Source organism: Scyliorhinus torazame, chromosome 18, assembly GCF_047496885.1.
Source record: "Scyliorhinus torazame isolate Kashiwa2021f chromosome 18, sScyTor2.1, whole genome shotgun sequence".
Classification (NCBI taxonomy): domain Eukaryota; kingdom Metazoa; phylum Chordata; class Chondrichthyes; order Carcharhiniformes; family Scyliorhinidae; genus Scyliorhinus; species Scyliorhinus torazame.
Window position 1 is genome coordinate 20,170,357 of NC_092724.1, and position 11,891 is coordinate 20,182,247.

At 44.5% G+C, this 11,891-nt stretch overlaps 1 protein-coding gene across 1 annotated transcript in view; it reads left to right on the plus strand.

Moving 5' to 3' along the window:
• Nucleotides 1–11,891, plus strand: part of LOC140395014 (hippocampus abundant transcript 1 protein-like) — an 84,795-nt gene that overhangs the window by 57,462 nt on the left and 15,442 nt on the right. Inside the window, exons 6-11 of the mRNA XM_072482325.1 lie at nucleotides 816–1,034; nucleotides 2,073–2,186; nucleotides 4,414–4,485; nucleotides 4,964–5,076; nucleotides 10,299–10,396; nucleotides 11,398–11,564. Of these exons, the coding sequence (XP_072338426.1) occupies nucleotides 816–1,034; nucleotides 2,073–2,186; nucleotides 4,414–4,485; nucleotides 4,964–5,076; nucleotides 10,299–10,396; nucleotides 11,398–11,564 (783 nt within the window). The remainder of the gene's footprint in view (nucleotides 1–815; nucleotides 1,035–2,072; nucleotides 2,187–4,413; nucleotides 4,486–4,963; nucleotides 5,077–10,298; nucleotides 10,397–11,397; nucleotides 11,565–11,891) is intronic.

Below are 11,891 nucleotides of genomic sequence, written 5' to 3' on the forward strand. Positions count from 1 at the left end.
TGGTTCAAAATTTCAGATACATTGAATAAGGTATGGCCAGCACCTCGGTAAGGATTTTTACGGAGTTAAAATAATAGGTGACTGTACATGATTTTGTTATGCACTGGCCTCTTGGACCCTGGTTCAAATTGCAGGCTGGTAAGATGACGTTAGACTTTTCCACTGGCTGTAAGAGCATTTGCCAAATGCATTAGAGCAATTAGGAATATACCAGTTCAAGAAGGCAGCTCACACACAACCTTCTCAAGGGCAATTAGGTCTAACCAATGATACCCACATCCCTTGAATGCATAAAAATAAGTGAGGAGTGGGTGGCACGTGGCACAGTGGGTAACACTGTTGCCTACAGCGCTGAGGAGGTGGGTTTGAATCCCAGCCCTGGGTCACTGTCTTTGTGGAGTTTACACATTCTCCCCGTGTCTGCGTGGGTTTCACCCCCACAACCCAAAGATGTGCAGGGTAGGTGGATTGGCCACGCTAAATTGCCCCTTAATTGGAAGAAAATAAATAATTGGGTACTCTAAAAAATTTTTTAAAAATAAGCGAGGAATGCTTTTCAACATTTGGGGTTGAGGTATGTTATTGGAACAGTGTAAAGGAACTTTATGCTGTATCTTACTCGTGCTGTACCTTCCCTGGGAGTGTTTGATGGACATGTGTACAAGGAGATTTACTCTGTGTCTAACCATTGTGTGGTGAAACTGATTTCTTATATGGAATATTTGAATGAGCTCAAGATTTACTCCGATAGAACAGCTTAAAGAAAGTCTACAGGAATGGAAAGTAGTCAGAATGTTGTCTTCTCCCAATCACAGGTATCTGCAACGTTTGCAGCTAGTCTTGTGACCAGTCCTGCCATTGGAGCATACTTGGCCAGAGCGTATGGAGACAACCTTGTGGTAGTTTTGGCCACTGCTATTGCCTTGCTGGACATCTGTTTCATTCTTGTGGCTGTGCCAGAATCTTTGCCAGAAAAGATGAGGCCTGCTTCCTGGGGTGCACCAATTTCATGGGAACAAGCAGACCCTTTTGCAGTAAGTAACTGAATTCTTTCATCAGATCATCCTCATTCCTCGTGTATTGGTATTGTCCGTTATCCTGATTTTAATAGGTCCCTTTAATTATAATTGTAGACTTACATTGTTGGCATCCTATCCTACCAAGTTGTGCAGATCTGTTGTACCACTAGCTCCCTGCCCCCATTGCATTGATACCCTCCTCATTCACAAAACCTTTCATGGTTTTGCGGCATCTTCTGATGCTACGTTAGCCTGGAATCTTCAACCTGAGCTCCTCCATCTTCTCGCGTTTTGGTCTACCTTAAAAAACCTCCTAACCATACCTTCAGTGTGCAGTGGCCTGGAATTCAATTAATCGTTTCAGGTGAATAACTAACTATCTGATCGCCTCTTCAGCCCCTTCTCTCCTGAAGATAACACCTCGTACTAGGCTGTGCTTTTAAATTATAACAGCCTTCCTGGGTGTAACTTGAGAGATTGCTCTTCATACATAAACCTCGACATTAAGTGTGAGTGCTATTGACCACAGACTCTGAGACCAGTCAAAACCTCATCCTTTCCTCCCCCGCAGTTTACATTCACTTTCCGACATGGCTGACTGAATATTATTTTGGCAGGAACCCCCTCCGCTGCCCAGGGATCCCCTAGCTATTGTAGTTAATTGGTCAGACCAAGGGATTAAACCTGCTCCTTGCATTGTCTGCTTAACTTGGTCCAAACCGGACCAGTACATTGGTCATCTGGAGAGCTCATTTGGCAGCCCTCATCCTGTTGGAGATGATGCTCACTCGTGTATGGTGGGTAGTAATAAAGCATTCATTTCACTTATTGTAGATGCCACTGAGATGTCATCACATTGTTTTGAGAAGCTATAAATTTTCAATTGGATACATTGTCTTTGGATGCTGATTTCTTGCGATTGAAATTGAGTAATATCCCACTTCTGTGATTTTTAAAAAAAATGTTGAGTAGTCATGCATGGATATCCTTTGAAGGGACTTCTCTCAGTTTGTCATTTTCATTAATATACCTTTCTCTCTACCTTTATTTCAGTCTCTGAAGAAAGTGGGTCAGGATTCAACAGTTCTGCTGATCTGTATTACAGTGTTTCTCTCTTACCTGCCTGAAGCAGGCCAGTATTCCAGCTTCTTTCTTTATCTCAGACAGGTAAAGTGGCCCTGTGAAAATTTTAAATCTGTTCTGTTATCTTTGAAGCAAATGCTAATAGTTTAATGACAATAGATTGCTTCTCTCTCTCTCTCTTTCTCCTTGCTCTCTGAAGACCATAAAACCATTATCAATTGTTGCAAAAACCCACCTGGTTCACAAATGTCCTTTAGGGAAGGAAATCTGCCACCCTTACCTGATCTGGCCTATGTGTGAGGTGGTTGACTCTTAAGCCACCCAGTTCAAGGATTGGGCAGATAATGCTGGCCTTGCCAACAACACCCATATCCCAAGCAAGAATACAGTATTGTTTTCTCACTTCTCTTCTCTCAAAGTCTAGATTTACTCTGCTAATTCTGCATCTGAGTCACACAATTAGGTAATAGGGAAGACAAATGGAATGGTGGTTTTTATTTCATTAGGAATGGAGTACAAAAGGAGGGAAGTCTTGCTAAAACTACACAAGGCACTAGTTGGATGAAATCTGGAATACGGTGAACTGTTTTGCTCCCCTTTATCTAAGGAAAGATATACTGGCATTGGCGGCAGTCCAGAGAAGGTTCACTAGGGATTTTCTTATTAAGAGAGGTTGAGTAGGTTGGGCCTGTACTCATTGGAGTTTAGAAGAATGAGAGGCGGGCTTATTGAGACGTATAGGATGCTCAGGGAGCTTGACAGGGATGATGCTGATAGGTTGTTTCCTTTTGTGGGAGAGTCGAGGACCAGAAGGCATAATCTCAGACTAAGGGGTCGCCCGTTTAAAACAGCTGAAGAGGAATTTCTTCTCTGAGGGTAGTGAATCTGTGGCACTCCTTACTGCAGAGGGCTATGGAGGCTGGGCCATTATGCATGTTCAAAGCTGAGATAGACAGATTTTTAATCAGTAAGGGTATCTAAGGTTATGGGTTTACGGTGGGAAAGTGGAGTTGAGGATTATCATAGCAGATCAGTAATTATCTCATTGAATGGTGGAGCAGACCCGATGGGCCAAATGGCCTACTTCTCCTATGTCTTATGGTCTTGAGTTGCTCCTGTTTTATTCTCTGCCTGTCATTCCCTCCTGTGGGAAAGGTAACTGACCTGTACATGCTCTGCCCCACTCACAGGTAAGTGGATGAGATCAGAAACTCACCATAGAGAAACAGGAATGCAAAACCGCATGCCGTCTCAGTGACATAGCGTTAGGACACAGACCGTGTGTTCCAAAGCTGCTGAATTGTCAATGTTTCATCCATTGAGTCTCCTTAGCAATACCTAAAGTAGATGTAGGCTATAAGTTAATTTGCCTAGGTTAGGTTGATAATACTTCCATTCCATCAGTACTGAGACTTGCTTTGAAATGTTTTGCTACATTGAAGGTATGGGTTAAGTGCAAGAGAGTTAGTTTTCATGCCAGAGGCTATTGGCTATATGTGCTGGAGGTTGAAATTTTGGCTGCCGGGCTTCAGCTGTGATGTTGGGGAGTGGGCATCGAGCTCGATATCTGGAACAATTTGGGCAGCTGGAGTACTTGAGCTGGGAGGAGGTGGAACAGAGATAAGCCTCCTTTTGAGGGAATTATGACCTGGGAGGGAACAGACTCTGAGCAAGTGAGTAAAATCAGATGGAGGATTAACAATCTGAATGGGAGTTGAGGCAATGCAATTAGGTCGAGATTCCTCCATCTATATTTTTTATAGATCAATGTGTCTTTACCACCTGAATATGAATTTTTCATCCATTGAGTCTCCTTAGCAATATCTGAAGTAGATTTAGGCTATAAATTAATTTGCCCAGAGGTCTATTCCCTCAGGATGAGAGCTGGTTTAGAATTCATAACAACTCTAGATTAACACATCTCATTGATGTGAATTCAGCCCCCCAGCTCTAACTCCTGCTGGCTGGGCTTCTGCTGATGGAGCTTTCTTGCTGAATGGCATTATGATTGCAGAATTACCTGAAGTGGTATTCTGCGTAACAGGTGGTTAGAAATCGAACATAGCTGCTACAGGGCGTAGTTGTAATGAACAGGATAGGTAGCTAGATATGTGCATGAGGAATGAATGAATAATAGGATGTGTTAATGGGGTGAGATGGAGACGGTGAGGAGAGGCTTGTAGAACATAAACACCAGCAATTGCCTGTTGGGCTGGCCTATTTCAGAGCTGTAAACACTTTAAAGGTACAAGTGCGTATTTTAAAAAAATATTCATTCTTCTATTTATTGTGTGATTTCTGTGTTCTCTAGGTAATTGGATTTTCCTCAGAAACTGTAGCTGCCTTTATTGCAGTTGTGGGAATCCTTTCCATCTTAGCTCAAGTAAGTGCTTGCTCCTTAAAATAGGAACATTTTCACTGTGACATGCCTGGAGCTAGTCAGCTGTGAGAATACTGTAGTTAAACCCATCAATACTTGGCAGAGTTGGAGGAAATGAAGATTCTGTGCTGATGCGAACTGTGTTTTTCCAACGTATATTTATTTTCCTTACCATCAACTGGATCAGCCTTAGCCTAGCACATGAGGATGTGAAGTTGGCCCTCTGAAGAGCCTCACTCCACACACACCCCTCAAGGACCAAACCCAGCTCACCCTCCCACCTCCTCTTGACTTCTCCAATGATGCCTGCTCCGTCGTCAACATCTGCCCATAGACATCAGGCCGAAGGGTCTGTACTGTGCTGTACTGTTCTATACCTTAGATTAGGATAAATGGTCGGCACAACATCGTGGGCCGAAGGGCCTGGACTGGTCTATGTACTATGTTCTAAACCTTAATTTCGTTCTTATCTGCTTTGCAGACTGTGGTGCTTGGAATCCTGATGAGATCCATAGGGCATAAGAACACCATCCTCCTGGGCCTCGGCTTCCAAATTCTCCAGCTAGCTTGGTACGGCTTTGGGTCTCAGCCCTGGTAAGTGTGTGATTCCTTTGAACTATCACTCAAAAATAAGAAGGCTATACAGCCAGTCAAACCAGCTCTGTTATTGATAAAGATCATGGGTGGTCTTCGACTTCAATTCCACTTTCCTGGGTGACCCCAAACCTCTTGAGTCCCGTCCAATAATCTATCACCCTTCAAATGTAGGGTGGCCGCATTCTGGGGGAGGGCCAAGAAGCCACTCTGCACTTACCCTGACCGCCCAGGAGCCCCCCCCCCCAGCATTTGGTCATGCCCATTTGGGGTGGAATTCCGACTCCGATGTCTCGTGGGACTTTGATGAATCTCACGAGGCTCACTGCAGGCCTCTCCCGGCATTCTCTGGCCACATTGTGCTCTCGCTTGAGTGCGACACAGCCAGAGAATTGCACCCTATGTCCTCAGGTTCTGCACACTCAATCTAGGCAGCTGTCAGTGCCCTGATTATATATCAGCATTTTCTCAGTGAAGGATGTGCTGAAGATGCAAGTAATTTTCGATTTTCCTTGATTTGGGTTTCCACGGAGAACAGAGACTTTTTTCAGGGTCATCATATAAATTACAGAAAACTGTGAGGAGAGAGTGGAGAAAGAGTAAGGAGTGAAGAGCTTATGAATAGTTCTTCAAAGAGCCAATGCAGGCACAATCTTGGATTTCCTTTTATGTTAGCTGTAGTCTCACCGCATGCAGTCTAGGTATTTTACAATAATAAAAGGTTTTGAGGGCAACACGGTGGCGCAGTGATTAGCATTGCTGCCTCACGGCACCGAGGTCCAGGTTCGATCCCGGTTCTGGGTCACTGTCCGTGTGGAGTTTGCACATTCTCCCCGTGTTTGCGTGGGTTTCGCCCCCACAACCCAAAAAAGATATGCACGGTAGGTGGATTGGCCACACTAAATTGCCCCTTAATTGGAAAAGGACAGTGACCCAGGGCCGGGATCGAACCTGGAACCTCGGTGTCGTGAGGCAACAGTGATAAATGTTTGCTCTTATGTTAACTGGCCTTTTCCCTGGTAAAAGTACAGAGGAGCTAGGATTAGGCTTTAGCGAGCCTTTGTTGAGAGGAAAGTAAGACTGGATTTCTGCTCCTGTATCATATCCATTGTTCCCTGTTTGTGTGAGTGGATGTTGAGTGGGGCTTGTGCATGATGTCCCTTGCAGTTGAGTGCTGATATAGCATGAAAAATTATTTCCTGAGAGATTATACAATAGGGCGACTAGCGTTTTTTCGAGCAGGTAAATGGTGGCACAGGTAAAGCATTTCAGAGGCACGTAATTTGTTGGCGGATAGAAAAGATGACAATTTTCTTGCATAGGAGTAAATGTTAAAATACTCTGGAAAGGCGATGCGGCCCATAACATCCTGGTTCCCCAGGGTCACATTTAGGGGTTTCCCAATGATGCATCGGGCTATCCCTCTAGGAAGTTCCCATGCAATTGGCAATTTCCCACAGCGCTAACTTCCCCAGGACAATTGCACTTGGCTGGGAACCATTCAGCAGAAGCGATTTAAATTGCTAATTTCAGATCGGTCTTCTGGTTTTAGCCGACGTTAAAAAAAATCGCTTCTAACTCCAGAGTAACTATTTAAACACCAAGGCCCTCTGGCAGATCTCTCTCCTCCCAACCATTATCTGAACCACTTAGCTTTGAAACTTACCGCCTTCCTTTAAATCGCCCCTTTAAACACCTGCTTTATGGCAGGTAGTGCTGTGGGAAAAAAAGGGGGGGTCTTTCCTCTCCGCCCCGGTTACTCCAAGCCGATGCAGCCGGAGCATGCTTCGCTGCTCCTGTGTCCCCCAGCCTGGGTGAGGAAGGTTGGGCAAGACGGGGCATTGCAATTTCAACGTGAGTAAGTCTGTAAAGAGTGACAATCCGCTGGAGATTGCCACTCTGAGGAGGTTACAGGCCAATGATATAAAAACAGCCCGGAGTCCAGCTGCTGCCAGACTGAACCAAATTCTGTGGTTTCCTGGTAATCAGTTCACCATTTCTCAATGTAAACCCGCACCAATGAAACATTAACAAGTTCCAGTAAATGCCACTATTTTGCAATGTTGTGGTCAGGGCTGGCAATGAGGCCAGCTGTCTGTGGACAGGCTGCAAGTGAAATAAAACAAAGAATAAATTAAAGCAGACCAGAGTCACTCTCTTGGTGTCTTTTGTGCATCTCTCCTTTTTTTCTCTGTCTGTCTGTCTCTCTCTCTCTCTCTCTCTCTCTCCCCCTCTACCTCTCTTTTCTCTTTACCCCCCCCCCCCCCCCCCCCCCCCCCCCCCCCCCCCGCACGGCAGTTGATTGCTGTGATTAGTCACCAACTCCATTATTTTATCATGTGGCTATCAGGCTGGTAAAAGAGAAATTAGATGGACCTTGGTCTTTTTTTTTTCGGTTAATCGGTTCCTAGGACACCTTTGCATCTAGCGATGTGACTTACACAAATAGCGTACACCAGTAGCTATGTGCTGTGGGCCCATGGCCACTCCAACCTGAGGGAAAGACTTGCATTTATTTGGTATTTATGCTCCACTTCAATTTCCTTCAGTGCTACTTTTACCTCACTCTATCAGTATAAATAAGTAAGTAAAGTCTCCATAGTCCCAGATGGCCATAGGCTGCTGACCATAAGACATAGGAGCAGAATTAGACCGCTTGGCCCATTGAGTCTGCTCCACCATTCAATCATGGCTGATATGTTTCTCATCCCCATTTTCGTGTCTCCTCCCCATAACCCATATCCCTTATTAATCAAGAACCTATCTATCTCAGTCTTACATGCACTCAGTAATTTGGCCTCCACAGCCTTCTGCGGCAAAGAGTTCCACAGATTCACCACCCTCTGGCTGAAGAAATTCCTCCTCATCTCAGTTCTAAAGGATCGTCCCTTCATCAGCCTGAGGCTGTGCCCTCGGGTTCTAGTTTTTCGTAGTAGTGAAAGCATCTTCTCCATGTCCACTCTATCCAGGCCTCGCAGTGTCCTGTGAGTTTCAATAAGATCCCCCTCATCCTTCTAAACCCCATTGAGTACAGACCCAGAGTCCTCAACCGCACCTCATATGACAAAGTGTCCATTCCTGGGATCATTCTTGTGAACCTCCTTGGATTCTTTCCAAAGCTAGCACATCTTTCCTTAGATATGGGGCCCAAAACTGCTCACAATACTCCAAATGGGGTCTGACCAGAGCCTTACATAGCATCAGAAGTACATCCCTGCGCTTGTATTTTAGCCCTCTCGACATGAATGCTAACATTGCATTTGCCTTTCTAACTGCCGAGTGAACCTGCAGAGAATCTTGAACTTTGTGCTTCTGATTTCATAAGCCTTTGCCCTCTGAGGGGGAGAGCTGACTGGTGGTGATTTAACCAGGGGATCACCATACCTCAGGCAAGGGGCAAGGTAGAGAAGGCTGAGAATTCATGAATAACCTCAGCCCGTACAGGAATTGAACCTGCTCTTTAGGTCTCGCTCTGCATCACAAACCAGCTGTCCAGCCAACTAAGCTAAACTGACCTCCGTATCAGTATTCCCGTAACAGCCTCCCGAACAGGCGCCGGAATGTGGCGACTAGGGGCTTTTCACAGTAACTTCATTTGAAGCCTACTTGTGACAAGCGATTTTCATTTCACCTTATATTCTCCCTCGTGCTTATTTTGCAGCCTCATAACTGTATCTGTGCTCTTCATCTCAGTTACTCTTTGCAGTAGCCAGTGCCACATTCTCACCTTTCTCTGGGGAATGAAGTTTTTCCTGAATTCTTTATTTAGTTTGTTAATAACTAGTTTTTGTAACAAGCCCTAGTTTTGGTTTATGAGTGAACCATTGAATATGTTTATTTGCTATTAGTTCTCAGTTTGTACCATCCCTTTTATTTACTCCAGTACTGTTCTATCCACCATGGCCCATTATAGAAAAAGTTGCTCTCCATCTCGGCTCCTTCCTGGATCGAATGCCAAAACAAAACATACACTCAGCTTAACGGCAAGCTAACGAGCCTCCGGCCTATTATAAATGCAAACACAGTTCAATCTGTGTTTTATCTCTTTTCACATCCGATTTCTTGACATTGCCAGAGCCACCTGCTACTCACCCTCTCCCTTTAGGTCAAAGGACGCAATGAAACAAAACTGGTGAAGAACATTTACCATGGCAACTTCAAAACCTCAAGGTGTTATAGGGTATTGTGCACCTCACGGCTGACTGGATATAAACTCAACTGGTGTGCAATCCCAAATGTCTGTACAGAATTAGTGATAAAATACAGCCTGCTAAATAGAGAGTAACTTTAACAAATGAGCAGGCATAAATTATGTTCACTTACTGCATGCAGAACAGCCAATTTTGAGAAATGGGTTTATTCATAATAGCATGGCTTGCAATTCCCTTGAAATTAGTATTTTTATTTTTTTTAACAATTTCAATCGAACCGTTTTATAACCTTTATTAGTGCCCCAAGTAGGCCTACATTAACACTGTAATGAAGTTAATATGAAAATACCCTTGCCGCCACACTACGGCGCCTATTCTAGTACACTGAGGGTTGAATTCAGGATGTCCAATTCTCCGAACAAGCATGTCTTTTGAGAATTGTGGGAGGAAACCGGAGCATCCGAAGGAAACCCACGCAGACTCGGGGAGAACATGCAGACTCTGCACAGACAGTGACCAAAGCCGGGAATCGAACCCAGGTCCAAACCAGTTTGTGAAGTTGTCAGTCATAGTCAGTGATATGTGTTGGATCTGTAAACCCATGCGCTTGATGGGCAATTCAATCCTTGAGCCTGCTCTGCCATTCAATAAGATCATGACTGATCTCCTCTTGGCCTGAACACCACTTTCCTGCTCGTTCTCCATAACCCTTCAACCCATTACTAATTATAAGGTTGACTTACTAGAATTTGGTGCTTTTATGCTGTCCATTTCCCACATTTGGGACAATGTATAAATATAATGCATATCAAAGCATGTGGTGCTTTACTGTTTCACTTTTGCACATTGGTACAGTAGCATTAATAAAGGTGTATTTGCACAGTGCTGTGGGAACTGATGCCCTGTGCTTACATTCTTGAAACCTCATTCCAGTGGTGCATCTGCATTTTCAAGGGTTCACACCGTTGCTGGTTCTCTGAACTGTAGGGTGCTAGAACTACAGAACATGGCCTGGAGAACTAGTGTCAGCCATTCATACGTTGACACTGAATTATTTTTGTGTTCCTGCAGGATGATGTGGGCAGCGGGAGCTGTGGCTGCCATGTCTAGCATCACCTTCCCAGCGGTCAGTGCCCTCGTTTCCAGGAATGCCGATCCAGATCAGCAAGGTAGGACATTTCCTCCTCCTGGGATCACACTCCCTGTGTACAGCAAGTGCAAAATGATTTTGAGCTTTCCCAAGAATTTCAGTCTAAATATGAGGAGAGTCATTGTCAGAATGTTATAAGCAGTTGGTAAGGAGTGAATTCATATATATGTTTTTTAAATTCCAATTAATGGGCAATATAGCGTGGCCAATCCACCTACCTTGGGTTATGAGGGTGAGTCCCACGCAGACACGGGGAGAATGCGCAAACTCCACACGGACAGTGACCCGGGGCTGGGTTCGAACTCTGGTCCTCAGTGCCGTGAGACAGCAGTGCTAACCACTGTGCCAGCTTGCTGCCCATGGTAAGGAGTGAATTTGAGGTTCCCATCTCCAAATTCCCACCTTCGTATTGGGTGAATGTGAAATGCCATTTCCTGTAGGATTTCTATTTGGAGAATCATGGAGGCAAAAAACTACAGCCACACAGACCAGCAGGTCTCTGGTCAAATGTCTTTACTGCATAAACTGATCTCAGCATCACTACAATTGGTCGCGTTGCCCATGGAGCGGGGCGGATGTGAGGGGGGGGGGGAGAAGGAAGGAATCAGTCAAGACACTGGTTTTCAAATCGTTATCAGGTAACCATTGTGTGTGGACATGCAATCATGTCTGTGAGAGCTGTGATGCCTTTCATAGCCATAACAAGACTCATCAATAAGTACAAAAGCCAATTGCTGGAAATCGGAAAGGTAAACAGCTCCAGCTTGTCAGCACTTTCCTGTACCCACCCCTGGGTGAGGTAGAGCCACTGCCACTTGGGGAGCCATTTCCCAGTAAAGCTCCGGTGTCCAGGGGATGTGAGCGGAGGGGGCAACTGATTGCTTTGTGGAATTTTAAAAGAGTTTTATTTGTTCAAGTATAGTTTGGGTTTAATTTTAGCTTGGTTAATTAATAATAGTTAAAATGTTAAGTCTTCATTCCGAGGATTTAATTTGAGATGGCCGTTTCCTTTTTCTACAGGAGTTGTGCAAGGAATGATCACTGGGATCCGTGGATTGTGCAATGGCCTTGGTCCAGCACTGTATGGATTTGTATTCTACCTTTTTCATGTGGAGTTAAATGAAATGGGAGATGTCGATAACCCAGGCAAAGTTCCAAAAGGAAACATGCAGAATCCAACTGATGAGGTAAAGAAGCAACATTTGTGTGGGCCCAGCTCTCTCATACCTTCCTGAAGCACAATCGGCCTATGCTAATGCGGTTTCAAAAGGTTATCGGATCCTTGGCTTTATAAATAGAGATATAGAGGACAAAAGTCAAATAGGTTATGCTAAACTTTTCGAAAGCACTGGTTAGGACCAGCTGGGATATTATGTTTGATTCTGGGCACCGTACTTTATGAAGGAGAGACTGCTTCCACTGTCAGGCTGATTATTCAAATTTAAGATACTTGGTAAAAGAACCAGATGACGGAGATAAATTATTCTATGCGTCAAGTTATGATCTAGAATAGA